At 45.6% G+C, this 14,086-nt stretch overlaps 1 protein-coding gene across 1 annotated transcript in view; it reads right to left on the bottom strand.

The window, feature by feature from the left end:
• The window catches only part of LOC147110960 (acylamino-acid-releasing enzyme-like), a 130,028-nt gene that overhangs the window by 92,089 nt on the left and 23,853 nt on the right, over positions 1-14,086 (bottom strand). Inside the window, exons 2-5 of the mRNA XM_086001386.1 lie at positions 8,403-8,532; positions 4,604-4,730; positions 2,222-2,312; positions 1,322-1,397 (exon numbers count right to left, since the gene is read on the bottom strand). Coding sequence (XP_085857512.1) covers positions 1,322-1,397; positions 2,222-2,312; positions 4,604-4,730; positions 8,403-8,532 — 424 coding nt within the window. The remainder of the gene's footprint in view (positions 1-1,321; positions 1,398-2,221; positions 2,313-4,603; positions 4,731-8,402; positions 8,533-14,086) is intronic.

Here is a 14,086-nt window from a genome sequence, read left to right as displayed (position 1 = left end):
GATTCACCAGGCTGATACCTGGGATGGCAGGAATGACGTATGAGGAGAGATTGGGTCGATTGGGCTTGTACTTGCTGGAGTTTAGAAGAATGAGAGGTGATCTCATTGAAACTTATAAAATTCTGACAGGACTGGACAGACTAGATGCAGGAAGGATGTTCCCGATGGTCTGGGAGTCCAGAACCAGGGGTCACAGTCTAAGGATAAGGAGTAGGCCATTTAGGACAGAAATGAGGAGGAATTTCTTCACCCAGAGAGTGGTGAACCTGTGGAATTCTCTACCACAGAAGGCAGTAGAGGCCAATACATTAAATATATTCAAGGAGTTGGATATATTTCTTAAGGCTAAAGGGATCAAGGGGTATGGGGAGAAAGCAAGGACCGGGTACTGAATTTGGATGATCAGCCATGATCGCATTGAATGGCGGAGCAGGCTCGAGGGGCCGAATGGCCTACTCCTGCTCCTATCTTCTATGTTTTATATGTTTCTGGCACCTCTGATGTAGGCATTGGGAAAGTGCTCATATGAAGTTAAAACTTAGAATCATTATTCTCACATTTAGAAAGTAGAAAGAGCTTTATTTGACATCCAATTATACTGCACCTGACCTGGGAACATTTGATGGTGATGCTGGATGCCTGAAATGGAAAGTGTTCCATTCCACAGCACTAACTTCACCTTGAGCAAAATATTCACAACAAAAGTGTCATTAAAAATGAATGAATTCCAACATTGATGTCAGCTGCCAAAATATTGATAAGATTCTGCATTAAATATATATCACATCACCAGTTCAGTATTAAACTTGGTATTTCCAAAAAAAACTAGAATTCAAATGGGGCTGGAAAAACACATAATTTACAATTGTAATGGGGACTGATGCATCTTAAATGTTTTATGCTGATATTGAATCTTGCATAGCATGGGTATCCATACCTGGACTGGTTTATGCTAAACCTTACATTTTGTTTTGGGAAGGGTGAATTTTGTATAGAATACTTTTTGCCTGTTAGGGCCATCTGGTGTAAGATAATGCATATCTGAACGTCTATTGGAAAAAAATTGGGCCATTTGCTTTTGCTTCTTCTCTCCATTTCCCCAAAGCTATACCTACAGTTTTTAATAGCCATGGCTAAACCTCTACCTGTTGTCGTCTGCTTTTGCTGAATAAAGCGGGAGAAAAAAAATTCAATTCCCCAACTCTTCCACAGGTAGTTCACATAAAACCATAGTATATACCGCTGGTCTGATTAACAAAATGAATAGAGCTAAACATTGATTTTCAGAATAAAAACGGTTTGCTTCCAGCTAAATTCGTACCGTCTTCATACACCTTGCCATGCTTTTCGAGTGCAGTCAGGTTTATGCTCTTCTCCTTGGAGTTTCTGTTCCAGATCTGTGGGTGGGATCACAGCAAGTGTACAGACAACAAAGCATGAGGTTTCACACTCACACAAGCTCGATAACTACTGAGGTAAATTTAATATCAAATCCAAAATCAATACATTACAGGTGAGGGCAACAATTTCTATAGTTAAACACTGGTTTATGAAACCTTCCAAAAATAATATAGAGCAAAAGCCACCCAGGAATGGTCATGAGGTAATAATTTCACAAAGTTTCAGAGAACATTATAGGGCAAACTTTGTGAAGTTCCACACCGTTGACAAATGAATATCAGAAAACAATTTTGTGTCTAGTGATTTCAATGGATGGAAAATGACAGAAAGCACACCCATCCTTTTCCAGTATGCACTGGCTCCGTACAGAGCCTTGCCAGCAGCATGGGACCTCGCAACAGAATTTCTGTGGAGGCTCAGTTGTTGAGTATATTCAAGACAGAGATCAATAGATTTTTGAATATTAAGGGAATCAAGGGATATGGGGATAGTTCAGGAAAGTGGAGATGAGGTAGAAGATCAGCCATGATCTTATTGAATGGTGGAGCAGGCTCGAAGGGCCAAATGGCCTACTCCTGCTCCTATTTCTTATGTTATGTTTTTATGTTCAGCTAGGAAATGTTTGGAGGATACATAATAAGCAAAGGTAGTTTGAAGAACATTTTTACTACAGTAACAGACACACATGAAAAGGCTTTCACTCTTGGTTCCTTTGTCAAAAAGCAGCAATTGCCTACGTTCAGATTTAGAGTTTGTAGAAAGTAAGTGTTGCAGCTCAATCAGCTTTATAGCAAGCAAAAATTTGCTCCTACAAACTTACCTCTAGAAACTGCTTCTCCTCTCCCTTTTTGTTGGTGTGGTCCCGGAGAACAACTTTTAAAAATCCAGAGGGAGACTCTCTGCTCAACAGCCTACAGAAGGAAGAACTTGTAATTATACAGCATATTTCACAAAATCAGTATGCCCCAAAACACTTTACAGCCTGTAAATTACTTTGGGACTGTAGTCATTGCTGGTTACACACACAAATAATGCAAGGCATCACAAACACCAATGAGATGAGCCTGTTTTGGTGGTATAGGTCGAGGGACAAACATTAGTCAGGCATATGAACATAGGAACAGGAGCAGCTCATTCAGTCCCTCGAGCCTGTTCCACCATTCAACAAGATCATGGCTGATCGATATCCTAACTCCATCCACCCACCTTGGCTCCATATCCCTTAATACCCTTCTATCTATCGATCTCAGATTTAAAATTATTCATTGAGCTGGCATCTACTGCTTTTGTGGGAGAGAGTGCCACATTTTTACCACCCTTTGTGTGAAGTGTTTCCTAACTTCTCTCCAGAATGGCCTGACTCTGATTTTATGGTTATGTTCCCTTTATCCTAGATTCCCCTACCAGTGGAAAATGTTTCTCTCTATCTACCCTATCAATTCCTTTCAAAATCCTAAAATCCTCAATCAAATCACCCCATAACCTTCTATATTCCAGGGAATACAAGCCTAGTTTATGTAATCTCTCCTCATAATTAAACCCTTGAAGCCCTGGTAACATTCTGGTGAATCTGCACTATACACCTTCCAAGGTAAATATATATTTTCTAATGTGCAGTGCCCAGAACTGTGCACAGTACTCCAGATGTGGTCTAACCAGAGCTTTGTATAACTGTAGCAAAACCGCCTCCCCTTTACATTCTAGCTCTCTAGATATAAAGACTAACATTCCATTAGCCTTTTTGATTTTTTTTGTACCTGACCACTACATTTTAGTGAACTGTGTATATGGACCTCATAATTTCTTTCGACCTCCACTGTTCCTGGCTTTTCAACATTTAAAAAATACTCAGATCTATCCTTTTTTGGCCAAAAATGGATGACCTCACACATACCTGCATTGGAATCCATCTGTCATAGTTTTGCCCTCTCACTTAATCATTCAATGGCCCAGATACTCTGATTCCTATGGGTGGGTACGCGCTGTGTACCCACCTGTAGGGACATCGGAAATGCCGGTTTCAGGCATGCACAGCGCATGCGCTGAAAACCGGCATTTTCGATCTGTCAAGAATGCTCGATAGATCCTCCGGCTGCCCTGGAGAAGGGCCTCTGCGGGCAAATAATTCCGCTTTCTGGAGACCCTTCGCCCGCAGAAAACCCTTACAATTCTTACGCCTGGTAAAAGCAGGCATAAGGCCTGCTTTTTACAAGGTGAGTGGTGAATTAATTAAAATTAAAACATTTTTTCCACAGGTTTATTATTTTTAAATACTTTAAAGCAAGGTAAGTTTATTTTTAGCCCCGTTAGAAAATAAAATTATTTTTTCAAATTTTTCAAAAATTTATATTGTTTAAAATAGTTATTTCATGTAATTTATAGTTTATTTAAAAAATGTGATTAAAAAAAAAATCGATTTGAAGATTTAGTGCTATTTTGGGGCCGTAGTATTTATAACTCTTGACAGCACTTCCTGTCAGACTTATGAATGGAGCATTCCCTGCTCCGATTGGCTCCCCATGGCCCACGTGATCCCAGGGGACGCATCGAACTAACTGTGCCCCTGGGATACGCAAGCACTGCGCGCCAGCAGCTGGACCAGGCCCCGGATCGGAATTCCACGCAGGCCCACAGCTCAACGGCCGGCGTGCAAGCTAAGTGCAGATCGGGGCCTTGCACCCGCGGGAAGCCCCCGACCCGAATTTCTGGGCCATGCATATGTAAATTTTGACATTGAAATAATAATGATGCAAGTTGGACATGTTTATTGACAGAATGCCTGTATATGTCCTTCAGCTACTACATTCTAATGATTGGGGTACCTGGTCATATATTCCATATCAACAAAGTAATTCAGGGGAATGAAAAACACGCTTTGCAAACTCAAAGATCAGATATCCCCAACCTGTCCACATTGAGAACACTTACTCCAGCACACTCTTATCCCTTATTTTAAAAACATCATGAAGTTTACTGATTTACTAAAAAGAGAATTCAAACTCCAGCAAGGACTAATCCTATCTTTTAAAAAGGTTAGCTGGTCTCCCCCCTCACTAACAGAGTTGTGTGCCCTTAATGCCATCCTGTTCAGTTAACTCAGCATGGACCTTCTTGAGCTGTACGGCTGAAATACTCACTGAGCCATCAGGAGAACGCCACATGATGGAGCGGTCACTGTACATATAGATAATGCACTACTCACTCGCCCTGTAGTTCTGTGCAGTTTCCAGAGGGGCCGGTATACACAATAGAATCTTCATCGTAGAACATGATATACTGTCGGCAGAATTTCACCCGCTCGGTTCGCTCCAGATCCCTCTGAGACCATTCTGGAACAGAAACAGAAATCAAAAATTCTTTTAAGCCTCATGCACCGAAAGTTTAGTGCAGTGCCAATCAGAAGGTCATACATTTAGACAATAGGCATTTCTCTAATCCTGTTTCTGGGAAGGGATTATATTGAGGGGTGGTGGAGTGCACATAGCTGTGATACATTCAGTAGTGGGAAGATGATCAGGAAGTAAAACAACCTAATTTAGCTTTGTCCATCTGTCTTTTAAAGGGGAATTGTACAGATTTTTGCTGTAAAATAAAAGCTTAAAATTAGAGCAATTATCATAAAATGTGAGTGGTCTTGGAGATATGAAACTGGTGGATTATAACTCCATGTTGGGATCTTTTCAAACAGGTTTCTGCCTCTACCACAGCACTGAAACAGCCCTAATCAAAGTCACGAATGACATCCTCTGTGACTGTGATGCACTATTCCTCCTCGTCCTTCTCAACCTCTCTAGTCTTTGACATGGTCCACCATACCATCCTCCTCCAACACCTCACCTATGTTGTCCAGCTCAGTAGGATTGCCCTTGCCTGATTCCACTCTTATCTATCCAATCGTAGCCAGAACATCTCCAGCAATGGCTTCTTTTCCTGCCCCCACACTGTTACGTCTGGTGTCCCCTAGGATCCTTGGCCTCCTCTACGTGATGTCCTTTGGTGATATCCTCTGAAGACATGGGGTCAGGTTCTACATGTATAACGATGGCACCCAACTCTAACTCTCCACCACCTTTATCAACCCCTCCACTGACTGTGTTGTCAGACCGCTTCCATATCCTCTCCATCACAAAGACCACCTACTTCCACCTCCATAATATCGCCTGTCTCTGCCCCTGCTTCAACCTATCTATTGCTGAAATCCTTAACCATACCTCTGTCACCTCCAGACTCTACTATTTCAATGCTCACCTGGCAAGTCTCCCACCCTCCAGCTCCATAAATTTCAGCTTATCCAAAACTATGCTGCCCTATCTTAACTCATACCAAGTCTTGTTCACCTATCGCCCTGTGCTCTCTGAACTAAATTGGTTCCTGGTCCCCCATAATTAAATGTAAAATTCTCATCCTCGTGTTTAAATCCCTCCATGACCTCACCCCTCCCTATCACTGTAAACTCTGGCCTCTTGTGCATTCTCCACTCCTTTCGCCTCACCATTGGCGACCGTGCCTTCAGCCATCTAGGCCCTAAGCTCTGGAATTGCTTTCCTAAACACCTCTATCACTATCTTCTCCTTTAAGATGGTCTTTAAAACCCACCTCTTTGACCAAGCTTTTAGTCACCCTTGTAATATCCCTTTCTTTGACTCAGTGTCAGTTTTTGCCTGATTACACTTCTTTGAAGAACCGTGGGATGTTTATCTACATTAAAGGCATTATAAAAATGTAGGTAGTGGTTGTTGCTGGAGGAAGAAGACACTCCACTAGACAGAATGGCCGCAATTTTCCCTGCCTCGGCAGGTCTGTGGTGGGCGACGTTGTTGGCGGGTTGTGGCCCTGCTCCTGTCTCCATCCTGGCCTCTGACATGACTTTTCCCTGATTGGACTAGTTAAGCCCACCTAGCGAGTTTCCCAGCCAATTAGAGGAAGCGGGTCTGATGATGCGTCATCAGCCGGTTTCCTTAAAGGGACCACGCACAAATTTATTTTGACATTTGTGCTGTCAGTGTTCTACAGCGTTGAGGTGCTGCAAACACCGACAAGCACTGCACAGAGGTGCAGGGCTGCACCCAGGCTCTCCCATGACTCCCTCCATATGCTTATGGAGGGAGTCACAGCACGTAGGGAGGTTCTCTTCCCTTCCCATGGGCGGAAGAGACCTCCCCAGGAGACCAACGCAGCCTGGTTGCACATTGCACAGGAGGGCACAAGCAGGGATGTCTTCAAGAGGACCAGGCTGCAGTGGCGCAAACCTTTTAATGATCTCAGATGATCACGAAACGTTACTGCCAAGCCACACTCAACCTCATCCTGCTGTGCCACTCATCACATCCCCATCACTCTGCCTTCCCTACCTTACTCCTGCACATCCTTACTCACACCAACTTACTTTGCACCTCCACCATCCCTCTTTATCTACATTATATTATCACTTTCCCATCTCACTAGCCACCCCTCACACTCACCCTCATCCTAGTCCAATTTAACCAACTAACACACAAGGGTAGGCACTTGTGTGTTTTAGCCAATGTTCATGTGAAGTTTCTGTTCATGTGTTGTCAAACATTGAAATCTTTATTTTCAACACTTTGCATTCTTGGACAGATTTGTGTGCACCTTTGGAAGTGACTTAGTGAGTTGCAGTGAATGGTGAGACATAACGGTAACCCCCCCCCAGCAATGGTGCTGAGTGTGAAAAGAAAGGCTTGGGCATTGTAGGGATGCTTTATGGTGTTGGTGTGGGGTGGTGCCAACCTGGCGCATCATGTGGCAGCCAGGGTGTACAGCGTGAAGTGAAGTAAATCTGGCTATGGTGAGGCCATCCCTGGCATCACAGGCAGCAATGTGGTTGGGTGCTGATGCCCTGTGTCCTGTGCAGCATCAGTTGATTGCGGAGAAGGTTGATATTGTTGTTGGTGCTGCTGGTGCTCGGGCTGATCGTGGTGGGATTCTGAGGACCAAGGTGAGAGAGTATAAAGTGTACCGTTGCTGATGGAATAGATGGCAGGTGAAGCAGAGATGACAGAAGCAATCTATCAATGGTGGGAGAGGTAATGAGGTCAGACTGGATGGAGACTTGTGTAAAGACTTGCAGCATTCTGAATCTGTAGTGGAAATGCAGTTTAGAGAAGCTAGTGGCTAAGGGAACATTTCTCAATCAGCTGGGAGCTTTAACTTGACATTTGAAGCTGTAAACTCATTAGCTGAAACAATGGCCAGCCTCAGCTTCACAGACGAGGTTTAGGCACAGCGGGAAACCTATTAAGTTAAAAAAACCTGGGAAAAAAGCATTGATAAGTGGCTGTAAACAAGCCACTAATGATTTTAATTGCCTCCCCTGCTGCTGCCTGTCGGGTCTGCTCAGCACTGGCAGACCCGACATCGGGAAAGTTCAGTGTGCGCGTTTTGACAGCGGGTTCCTGACTCGCTGTCAATCATTTTAAATTTCACAGCTGATCCGCCACCCATCTTGTCCGCTGAGTGCCGGCAAAATCGTGGCCAATGTGTTTGATGTGCCACTGGTTATTTTGCATTCTACTATTGTGTCTCACTGCAAATGTGCCCTCTTGATTAAACTGGACAGGCAGATGAAGGAAAATGGGTTGAAGGGATACAGGAAAAGAGTGGGTAAATTAGATTAGAGCTATTTATTCGCATGGAGGGTAAATGCAGACACGGAGTGGTTGTACTGAATGGCCTACTTCCGCCCACAAATGTTACATAGCGCTGCTAAAGAATACCAGTCAGTCTGATGGAAATTTGAATTTTGTTGTCTGTTAGAAATACTGTGTTCTGGTCTGACGAGAATAAACTGTCCTTTATTCTAAACTGTACTGTAAAGTTACAAAAGCATTTGTCAGCAACCTGAGTTCAGCATGGAAGCAGTTCATACCAAATAGAATGGGACCGTCATTGGATCAGCTATCTTCTCTCCAGAAAGATACAGCATTTTACTCCACTTCTCCTGTTTAGATGTAGACAATAAAGCTCTTTGCTCCAGTTACCTGTGTAGATGTTGCAGTATTTCCCCCCATACTGGGAAATGACCTCTGGCCCAATGCAGGCTTTCGACAGAGATGGGAATTTGCTCAACTCTTTGTAGATCCCAGCAATCTCCTTAGGATTGGTGACCACCTTCAACAAGAGAGTATGATTTATTCATGGGATCAAGTACAATTTTGAAGTTGATCCTCCACTATTTGGTTTGGTTCACATGCAGCACAAGGCATATTTTATTTAGCAGCTAAATTAATTGCACATTTTAGCACAAGAACAGGGCCCCTCTATACTGATGTAAAGTATTATCATGACATAACTTCCCTTCCAGTGCTTGCATCAGTGTGGCTCAGTTGGTAACATTCTCCGCGGAGTCAGAAGGTTCAAGCACCATTATGGAATTGAGCACATAATCTACACTCACACTTTAGTGCAGTATTGAAGAAATGCTGCATTGTCAGATGTACTCTTTTGGAAGAGACATTAAACCGAGACCTCGTGTGCTTGTTCAAGTAAACATAAATGATCCAATGGCGCTTTTCAAAGAACAGGAAGTGCTCTTCGTGGGCTTGCCAACATTCTTCCCTCAACCAACAGCACCAAAAAAATTATCTGGTCATTCATTTGTCTGCTGTTTGTGGGACCTTGCTGTGCACAGCTTGGTGTTACATTTCCCTACACAGAAAAAGTGGCTGCACTTACAAAAGTAATTCATTCTTTGCAAGATGCCCTGTGGACGTGATAAGATGCTATATGAATGCAAGTTCCTTATTTTCTTTCTAACACTACTACCACCACCAGCACACACACTGAGGACAGTAGAGACAATGCTGTCACTAGGATTTTAGTACGTACAGTGAAATGTGTCAAGTTAAATAATACATCCACTTGAACTGTGAAAAAATATCCATCAGTAACTTCCAAACACAGGTCGAGTCTGGAGAGAACATTTTGGGCTACACAATACCAGGGTGAAGCATTGGTAGTTACAGGTCTGTCACCAGTGATGAGGGGGACCAACCTAATGTGACGAATTAAGAATATTATACTAAAAGCATATTATCACAAACTGTGTTATGCAATTTTTCCACACAGCATATTGATAAGCTACTGACAACATTGGAGGATTTTTAACATGCTGCTGAGGGAATGTTTTGAAACCAAGTTTGCTTTCAGCATTTAGTTGAGCTCTTACAGAATCACCACTCAATGAATTTTCCTTTGCCATTGCTACTCTCCATTTATATCTGTAATTAATTTTGTTTTACACATAGATGAAACCAGTTTTGCTTGGCACCAGACTAGGCTGAGGTCTAATGAATGAAATGTCTCTTCACTTAAACCATTGTAATAGTTTACGAGAGCTCTCTCCGCCTCTGTCCAACACTCTGGACCTCCCTGTCTATCTTGGTTGAGGGGGGGCGGGGGCAGAAGTTCAAGGCAGAAAAAAAAACCTCGATTTACAATATGTGCTCCAGCATAAATGTAATTAGTGCTAAAATGCCAATCCATAATATATGGAGGACCGGCGGTTTGGGGCGGGGGGGGGGGGGGGTGGTCGGGGTGGCGAGGAGAGGTGGGGGAGTCTCGCACATCAGTTACAAAGTTCTCAAGCGTCACTGATCCTTTAATCTAATCATTATGAGAGAAGATTTTCTCTGTGCGTTATGTGCAGTAAAATCATAAACCTACTTAAAGAACATTAATAATTTTGCAATACAGCGCAGAGGAAATATTTCCCAATTATTCATTTAAATTTTGATACTAGAATGCTACTGTGGCCCTCAAAGGTTCACCTATGCACCACCCCCATGGCAATGTATAAGATTTCCCACACCATCTATTGCTATTGACACTGAGCAAGATTTCTAAATTTTTGACCCATATTGAACTGTGCATTTTAAGACATTAACAGCAGTCAGAGAAATGAAACCTAAATTCCATCCATCTCAGCAGAATTCTAGATGTGAAGGTACACTCCCCGATGTTTTGTTCTATGCATTAGTTGCAAGAAATCCATAAAACATTTATAAACATGCTTACAGATTTGTTATAACTACCGCAGGGGGCAAAATATCACAACTCAATGCACATCCAACACATTCAATGGAAATGCTACACTTTGATACCTCAAATCAAACAGGTGTAAATAAATTATAAAACCAGTTGAACATGTGGTCCACCAGCCAGGAGTTGCTGGCCTCTCCACAATCTGATATTAAGAGACATATCTACAGTGAAGCTAATCAGGCTAGGTCAGCTTTTCAGACATTCTCTACCCACCAAAGCAAACAGCCACTGGGAACAAGAAAAATAAAACGGCCTGCGAACCGACTGTAAACATTAGAAACCCATAATTCTGAACATTATAGAACAGATGTCCTAGATCCACATCATTTAATTCAACTGTTCCATTAAAAATGGATAGAGTACAAAGGGCTCTCCCTCTGCATATCAACAATTACAATTATTAAAACAGTAGGAAGAGAAAAAAAGGATTGACACAAGGGCCCCGATTTTCTCCCAGCCATCGGGCGGGGGCCGGAAAAAAAAAAAAAAAAAAAAAAAAAAAATCACAGAAATAGGGAGTCGCGACCCCCCCCGCCCAACTTTCGCCCCCCGTATTTCAGCGCGACCCAAATCTGTCCCGCCCGCCGCAGGCGGGAATGGTCGGCGGGAGCCTAATGATCAATTATTGACATGTTTAATCCTATTTTCAAGGGCCCTTGCAATTTTCTGCCTTTCCCCACGTAAAACACGCCTGGTGGGAACACCGCTGATGAAACCTGGCGTGAACAGAGTTGGCTTGCTTGCTTTCAGCTGCAGTTCAATCAGGACTGAAGAGATTTAATCAGAGAGCATTTGCAGGTTGCTGAAGGCTTGGGGCAACTTGCTGAAGGCTTAGGCACAGCTGTGGAAGGTTGGAGCCTCACACACTTCTCCAGTGTGAGCTCCTGGGAAGCCCCTCTCACCACCCTAACTCAGCGCCTCCTCAACGGAGGCATCTGCCAGAAGCATGGGAGGCCTTTTGTTTCTTCCCTTCCTGGCATCTCCAACAGCAGAGGAGGCTGGAGCAACTCCAGCAACAGCATCACCAGTAACAACAGCAGCACCAGCAGGAGCGGCAGGCTGCGACTCAGCGACCTGGGGCAGCACAGGCCAGAAGGGGCCAGCGCATGGAAGGCCGTCGGCGCAGGTGATACCCCCCAAACAGGGTCTATAGACACAGGGTCAGCTACCTCAGCATGACTGAGCAGCAGTGCCAGAGGCAGCTCCGACTTTCGCGAGAGGTTGTGACTGACATCTGCGCAATGCTGCAGCAAGACCTGCAGCCCAGAGCACCAGGTCCACACTACTTACCAGTGGCCATCAAAGTCACCGCCGCACTCAACTTTTATGCCTCAGGCTCCTTCCAGGGATCAGCAGCAGACATCAGCGGCATCTCCCAGGCGGCCGCACACACTTGCATCACGCAGGTAACCGATGCCCTCTTTGCCCTCGCGCACAATCACATCCATTTCACCAGGGATCGCGCAAGTGTGAGGGCGCAAGCACTTGGATTAGCTCAGCTGGCACACTTTCCAAGGGTGCAGGGCGTCATTGACTGCACACGTGGCCCTTAGGGCACCCCACCGCAATCCAGGAGTTTTTGTCAACCGCAAGGGCTTCCACTCCCTTAACGTTCAGCTGGTGTGTGACCACAAGGAGGTGATTTTGCATGTTTGTACCAGGTACCCTGGCAGCTGCCATGACGCCTTCATACTGCGCCAGTCTACTGTGCCTCCGCTATTCAGTCCACCAAGCGAACTTCAAGGATGGCTACTTGGAGACAAGGGATATTGCCTGCGCTCTTAGCTAATGACGTCGTTGAGGAGACCAGCCAGTGAAGCTGAGGAGCGCTACAACTCCAGCCACATTACCACCAGGTGCATTATCGAGCAAACCATCGGATTGCTGAAGATGCGCTTCAGATGCCTTGATAGATCAGGTGGAGCCCTACAGTACTCATCAGCCAGGGTCTCCAAAATCGTCGTGGTATGCTGTGTGCTTCACAGCATGGCACAGCGTCGTGGCTTGCCAATTCCGCAGGACCAAGAGGCTCCTCACAGAGCCGCCTCGGATGAGGATGATGCTGAGGAGGAGGAGGAGGAGGACGACGGAAACGAGCATCCTGCAGAGGCCCGCCAACCAGCGGCACCAGTGCGCGAGGACATTGCTGGGCGGAATGCAAGAAACGCACTCATCCTAGGCAGATTTGCGTAGCCTGGTACATCAAACACTGCAGCCTCACTGCTTCTTAACTGACCATGGACAGAGGCCCATGCCTACACATTCCTACCTATTTGACCAGCTTGCTGACATCTGCAAGTTATCCTAAGGCCTCTATGTGATATTCCCATTTGCCAAATAACAGACCATAACTGCAGCAGTTGCCACCAGATTTTTTATGTACAGGAAAATGATGGCATTAAAACTATTTACAAGACTTTTCACCCAAGTGACTACCCTTGTGATTAGTGGTGCTTTATTTTTCTCTTACGCGTGCTCCTACATAGTGCTACCCCTGTGGCTTCAGCAGATGTGGAGGCCCCTTGCTCACTTTCCTGCTGCTCCTGTCTCGACACCTTTGGCGGGCGTCCTCTGGGGTGGCGAGCCTGTGAGGGCTTGCCAGCAGTCTGCTGCTCCTGCGGCTGTGCAGGGCTTGAGACTCCTATCTCACTGGGGTGTGGACTCCGGCGGGCCTCTGACCAAGGGCTCTGAAGTGGCATGGAAGTGTGAGTGCGTGGAGAGGAGCCCCCACTTCCTCGAGGTGTGCCAACAACCTCACTCTCATGGGTCAGCTCCCCCTCAGCGCCTGCAAGAGTCTGGAAAGCACCTTGCTGCACATCAGGGGGGCCATGGGGACCCGTCTCAGCACTGGAAGTCCTGCTCAGAGGGACTTCCATGAAGGTCTGGTTTCGGTGCTCAATAGATGCCCATCGCTCAAGAGATGCCATTCTATTCAGAGCACTCACCATGTTTTTGACACCCTGGCGACTAAGCTCCTCCATGGTCGCAGCCCTCCTCTCCTCGGCTGCAGCCAGCATTGCCACGGAGGTAGCCATCCTTTCCGTGGTGATGCTTTGATGCGCCAATGACTCCAATAAGGCTCTGCTCATGCTCGCCATGGACTCCTCCATTCGCTCCACACTTGCAGCGACCCTGGAGACAAAACCTCCCCGAGACTCCTGCATCTGTGCATGGAGATCCATCACCTCCTCTCTTGCGGATGGACCCAGAGGCATAAGGTCCACATGCAGCTGAGCTGAGCTGAGCTGAGCTGAGCTGGCAGAGCCGAGCTGAGCTGGCAGAGCCCTGCGCCCTCCGACGAGGACTCTCCACTGCTGTCCCTGTCTCCACAATCTGCTGATGCTCACTTGTGAGCTGTGATACACCAGGTGACAACTCTACTCTATGTCCCGAAGGTCCCACCGAGGTGTGAGTGTATGCGCTGGTGCTGGGTGCGCTTACTTCTGCTGACGCTGCGCCCTCAGAGGCTGGAGCTTCCTCTGAGGAGTCTGGCTGCAAAGCCTCTTCCTCCTCGGCAGTGGCACCGGATGGTCCTGTGGGGGAGTAATGGAAAGAGTTAGAGATGTGATGGCAAGGCTACTTGCACATTGGATTTGGCATATGCTCATAAATCCAAATGATG

Source organism: Somniosus microcephalus, chromosome 11 (assembly GCF_052327205.1).
Source record: "Somniosus microcephalus isolate GS21.2 chromosome 11, FLI_Smic_1.0, whole genome shotgun sequence".
Taxonomy (NCBI): domain Eukaryota; kingdom Metazoa; phylum Chordata; class Chondrichthyes; order Squaliformes; family Somniosidae; genus Somniosus; species Somniosus microcephalus.
The sequence above is the reverse complement of the archived record's forward strand: the minus strand, read 5'-3'. Positions and strand labels throughout refer to the sequence as shown.